We start from the raw sequence: 5,941 nt of genomic DNA, 5'->3' as shown, positions 1-5,941 counted from the left end.
ATATATATATATAAACATATACACCTATACATCAAATCCCATCCCTAAATAAACAGACTCCTTCCTTTAGATACTGGAATCGTTCTCTGAATCTCCGAAAGCTGACAGAGGTGAGCTACCCAGGTCTGAGACAGACCATGAACCTGAAGAGAGCAGTCAAATTCAACCGCCTGCCTGAGGTTAGTTTGTGCTGCCACCTAGAGGCAAAATCATGTTAGTGCCATTACAATCTGACATTGGTCTGATATCACAGAACTATCAACTGAATGCCCAGATGACAGACTATTTAAAGATACTGTTTTTAATCATCAGGAATTTATTTTTCCTTCTCACGGCACTTACTGAAAGTGTTATTTTTTTTCCTGTCCTGCTACATTTCTCCAAGATGACCAAGACACCAGGTCTACGCCCTATGACTAAAGAAGATGTTGCCGGGTTACACTCTCTACTCCAGGCATATTTCCGCAAGTTTCACCTTAGTCCCATCTTATCTTTGCTGGAAGTAGAGCACTGGCTGTTGCCGAGGGACAACGTGATTGACACTTACGTTGTGGAGGTCAATTGCAGCCTCTTTATTTTTAATTTCCTCACCCTTTTTCTGAAACATTTAAATTCATATGATGCTGAAGTGGTTAAGAATTGATTCACCTCAGCTCCTCACACACAGGGTGATGACGGGACACTGACAGACATGGTGAGTTTCTATGGCGTCTCCTTCAGGGTGCTGAATCACCCGGTCCACACCGGCCTGAGAGCAGCTCATCTGCTCTACTTTGCCTCAACTGTCACAGACCCAGTGGAGCTCATGGAGGACACGTTGGTCCTGGCTAAATCTGTGAGTGTGTCAGGATAAATGAATTAAAAAGGTGCACAAGGAGACCAACTTTAAATGTCTATAGGACTACATTTGAACATGTTTTACAATGTGTATAGATTTCGTTTATTGTGCATTATGACAAAAATAAATGCTTCTTCTTCTCACTAACAGAAAGGTTTTGACATCTTCTCTGCTCTCGACGTGATGGATAACAAGAGTTTCCTGGAGAAGCTCAAGTTCAGCATCAATGACACAAGCCTTCATTACTACCTGTACAACTGGATGTGTCCTAATGTGAGCCCAGACAAGGTACTGAAGACTGTAATATCTCCACCTGTCAAGACACTTCACTGTTCAGTCCTCCGCACCATTTCTCTCTGCTGTGCTTTTTGACAATTTTTTCCATGAATTCTTACTTCTAAAGTCTCCTTATGTAATATTGATATTTTTCAGGAAAGACATAAGCTATTACAGTATATTGCACATTGGAAAACGCACATATTCAGTGGTGGAATGTGACAAAGTACATTTACTGTACCTATGTACAAATTTTCTTCTCATGCAACCCATTTCAGAGGGAAATATTCTACTTCTTACTTTACTACTAAAACATAGAAAGAGCTTTGACAATATGATGTTTTTTCATTAATTAAACTAACCAACAGTTTATACAAGAACAAGTACATGATTTTATTTTAATAATGTAAATGTATTTTTAATGATTTTGAGGTTTGGATGGTTGGTTGAATTAATGAGAATTGTGCAATTGTGATGACATTTCTCACTATTTTCAGAATTTTTACAAACCACAAAATTAATATTAATGGAGAAAATAAACAGCAGTATAATCTATGATGAAAATAATCATTAGTTGCAGTTCTTTACAAATAGTATAAAAAGGCTCCCCCTAAGCCAACTACAACAGTACAATCATGCTTTTACATCAATGCATGAGTAATAATAATCTAATATATATATAATAGTACAGCAGTCAAAAATGAAATTTTTCTGATTATACTTACATGCTTTTACTTAAGTAACATTTTTAATGCAGGTATTACTACCTAGGTAAAGGATCGGAATACTTCCTCCATCACTGAACATGTTGAAAGCTGCCAGTCATCAGTAATTCAAAGTAATGAATCAATGTTTTACAGGTGGGCTTGGTGTTACCCAACTGATACGCCACTGAAAGAAGACAGAGTGGTGACGATGAAAGGACCGGAGCCATTGGCAGGACATCAAACTACATCAAAAGCATGAATTTGGGTTGAAAATATAAACAGACAAACTGTAAAACACACACACTCACACACACACACATTCACAAATCAGACATAAAATATAGAGTAAAAAAAACTTGAAAATATTCCACATGTAACTCCATAAGCTGGCATAGCTCCCTGTTACTGAATGAGAGATCTGATAAGCAATGGATGGCTCCCCAGACTCAGGGGCTATATTAGATTAGTCTGATCCAGCTGCTATCACTCTCTGGGGAATGGCCAAGCACTCACTTACACTCAGTAGCACTAAGCACATTATACTGCATTACAGGTTGGAAACACACTGTGCGCAAATTTACAAACATCAAGGCTTAATCAACAAACTGTTTACAAGGGCGCAGTTTGGAGCGAGATTGAACAACATAAAATCTGACATTGTGAGTGCACAAGTTAGTAGGGAATGGGTAATACTGCATCGCTACAGTACTGTCGCTGCACAGCAAAGATCAATGTGATGCTTGTTGCTACTAGTTCTTTGTCTCATTTGGATATGGGTGTTTCATCATATCCTTCTGTAGGCTTTATGGTTTCATCATATTCCTCCATAGGATTTCAATTAGCTGCCTTCCTCTTGCAGTTTTCCCTTCCTCCCATTGATACGTCCATCACGTCAGATCTCATTCTCTGGGTACAGAGAGCACTGCAAAGATAGATAAAGAGGAAGAGCACTTCTATGCTTTTAGAACATTATATAAGTCTGCTGAGCTCTGTCAGTTCTACTCCAGATGGAAGATTCTGGTGGAGAAGTACCCAGAGAAGAGGCTGGCAGAGTTGGAGATCTGAACTGTGCTGCCGTTTTTCTTGTGCCAGCTGAGCTCTATCTAAGCTAGATAAAGTAATTAAAATGGGTGTCGAGGATGTCATCCTTTATTTGACCCTGTGCCGTCCTGCTCGGCTCCTCTGAACAGGGATCGACTCCGGAGTCAAACCACTGCAGTCCCCTGGCTCGCTCTGTTCAGGGAGCATGGATGACAAATCCTTCAGTGGCATGGCTCGTTCTCTCTCTCTCTCTCTCTCTCTCTCTCACAGACACACCACATACACATTTACAAACACATGCACACAAAGTTATTATGTGACACCCGCCTTGAGGCACGTGTGACACATGCTAATGAGACAGGCCCTGCCAGTAGCCGACAGCACAGCGTTATCCTCCACAGCAGCGCATCACTACAGAAACCAAAGTCATTTTCACCTCCATCACCTGTCATCGTTACATTGATGGAGAGAAGGAGTGGCAATCATCTTTTCTCCTACACAGTCAGGAGGACTCAAAAACCTTTCTCCACATGTGTCTCTTTCTCTCTGTTAAAAAAAGCCTCACATACACACATTTCAATATTGTATCTGGCACCTGACACATGCAATGAACAAAAACTCATCTGCAAGGTCACAGAGTTCCTTTTAATCCAGAGGAGCAGTGTGATCCGTCAGAAAGCTCACAAGGCTGTATGGTGCAGGTTTGTCACAGTGATATAAGCTCCGTATCTTTCAGGTCAATGTCTCAACTATAAAAATCTCCAGGCAATTAACAGGTAATGTATGGTGTGCAGCGTCTTTATTTGTTCCAGCATATAATGTCTGTGTGTGTGTGCACATGTGTGGGCATCTGTAAGACACCCACTCGCTTTTTTCCACTGACTAAACCCTTTCCAGTTAGAAATCACTCATGCCACAAGTTATTGCAGTTAAATGCTATTATAAAATAGGTGCTTCCAGCCAAGTGATCTGATTGGTCAAATAAGCATTCCAATTGTACTTTATGAGCCTGTAAAGTTTCAGCCATGCTTTATGACCCTTGGGCTTTATGAATTTATGAAAAAAATGAAATGGCTGCTCAGCTAACTAGAAGTATCCAGCCATTAGCTATCCACTTTTTTTTTGTTTATCATCTATTTTGTTAAAAGTTCCAGGTATCTACATGAAACTTTTTTCCCCATACTTTGTTGGCCATTGTATAAAAGATATAATATTCAAGAGGACGTGTGATGACAGCTGAAGTATAGCAATTATGCATAATTAATAGCCCTGCAGGAAGCACCACTCTCTGCCTGGGTACAGGCTGAGTAGAATTAAAGAAGATGGGGCTGAAGTGGAGGTGGCGAAATGGCAGAAATCATTAAGCCGGAGCTTTCGTGGGTCACATATAAATGTCAATAACAGTGGAGGAGAAAAAAAGGTTTTCTCTGCTGCTGTCTTCTATCTGTACAAAATGGGGAAAATATGTTTTAAAATTCAATTTGAATCCACATAATGATGTCTATTTTGATATCAGCAGATGTTCTCTCACATTTTATTCTTTTTTTTTAACATCCATATGTGACCCATTTTTAGGTTATAGTCAAAATCACTGAGGAATCGTTGTATAGTGTATATGTACGTATGAGCATATATGACAGGATATATAACAGCATTTGTGCCAACACTTTTCTGTCCTACTCAGCAGCAGCACCGAGTTAAAATGTAACTGAATGCTGTGTGTGTGTGTGTGTGCGTGTGCGTGTGCATGTGTGATGGTCTATAAATGAAAGACAGGACAAGATAATGTCTTCTGACTGATACAGGTCAGTTATCAGCTGACCAAACACGTACAGCTTTGATTGTTCTGCCACAGCTTACTTCGTTCTTCTTTTTAACCTTTATCAAGATGATGATTACAGTGATTATCTATGACAGTGTTTTCTGTCTCATGTTGTCAGATACCTCATTACTCTTGCAACCATGTTTAAACACCAACAAATGTTTTACATATAGTATGTATCCTTGTTTCTGTGAAAACAGACATATTTTTGCACATCAGCGTCATCTTAACGTATTGCTTTGCTTTCATATTTTTTATGTTCTCGTATTTTCCTTCTTGTCATATACACTGTATTGATTTTATTTTATTTTATTTATTTATTTTTACGACAGTCTTTTCCTTATTTATATTCTGTGTTTCTTTGTTGTATCCAGTTACTATTTGCTGCGGAAAAGCTCAATTTCCCGACAGAGATCATCTCATTTCTCCCTCATCTACCCATAAAGCCGCACTCTGGGCTTCAGCATACTGTGTCTGTTATTAGAATTTATTGTACAGTAGCTCAATGGTTTTGATTTTCTGCCTCCAAAACAATGCAGTGTATGTTTGCAACCCTCGTTAGAGGTGTAAATGGGCATTGAAATGAACTCTGACATCAATCCATTAATATTATTTTCCTCTTTCAAGCTCAATCACTTGATTAATTATTTGAAAAACCTAACTGGACCAAAAAGGCTGCTTTTCTGAGCCCATCTGTTGTGTCTGTATTTGTTTTGATTATTGAAGAGGAACAGGAAAGTTAACTCTTTGTAAACGCTGCTGTTTTCTGTTTAGCACAAAATATGTGACTCAAAATAGGTCTGGTATATTCCAGGCTTTACAGACAGCACACGAGTCAACAAATGTTTGACAGCTCTGAAATAAAATCTGTGTTTAGCTGTCGCATGCTGTCAGTCATTGTATAAAGAACTCTGTCAATATGACGATGAAAGATGTCTCCAGTACAATGTTTTGGTACTATGGAGTTGTTTAATGATTGGCTTACAACTTGGGCTTTTAAGTGGTTGAAGATATGCATATTTAGCTTATACGCATTGAGAAAGCTTGGTGCAATACGCAATACTCCTGCTCATTTACTGAATAACTTAGAAGCTAAATAATGAATGGCCAGTTAAAGATCAGCAGGACAAAAATCCAAAATGAGGTCTGTTTCATGGAGTGCTTCTCATTACATCTGTTCATCACATATTGCTAGCTTTGTAATTGCCATATTACCTGTCTCTGCTACATATAAATTACAGCCCCCCCCCCCCCCCC

General features: G+C 39.0%; 2 protein-coding genes across 3 annotated transcripts in view; one reads left to right on the top strand and one right to left on the bottom strand.

The window, feature by feature from the left end:
• tenm1 (teneurin transmembrane protein 1) overlaps nt 1–5,941 on the bottom strand; it is a 167,505-nt gene that overhangs the window by 72,025 nt on the left and 89,539 nt on the right. The gene's annotated exons all lie outside the window — the stretch shown is intronic.
• On the top strand, nt 75–2,145 carry LOC118333965 (glycylpeptide N-tetradecanoyltransferase 2-like). 2 transcript variants are annotated; one of them, XM_035669786.1, is made up of 4 exons: nt 75–556; nt 668–835; nt 989–1,126; nt 1,975–2,145. In XM_035669786.1, the coding sequence occupies exons 1-4, from the start codon at nt 212–214 to the stop codon at nt 1,996–1,998; spliced, it is 675 nt and encodes a 224-aa protein (XP_035525679.1). In that variant the 5' UTR covers nt 75–211; the 3' UTR covers nt 1,999–2,145. The 2 variants fall into 2 exon arrangements, with proteins under 2 accessions (XP_035525679.1, XP_035525680.1); XM_035669787.1 differs by having other exon boundaries at nt 75–835.

The sequence above is a fragment of the Morone saxatilis genome, unplaced genomic scaffold (genome assembly GCF_004916995.1).
Source record: "Morone saxatilis isolate NCDOM2014 unplaced genomic scaffold, NCSU_SB_2.0 Contig22, whole genome shotgun sequence".
Classification (NCBI taxonomy): Eukaryota; Metazoa; Chordata; class Actinopteri; family Moronidae; genus Morone; species Morone saxatilis.
This window is presented reverse-complemented; position numbering and strand designations above follow the sequence as displayed.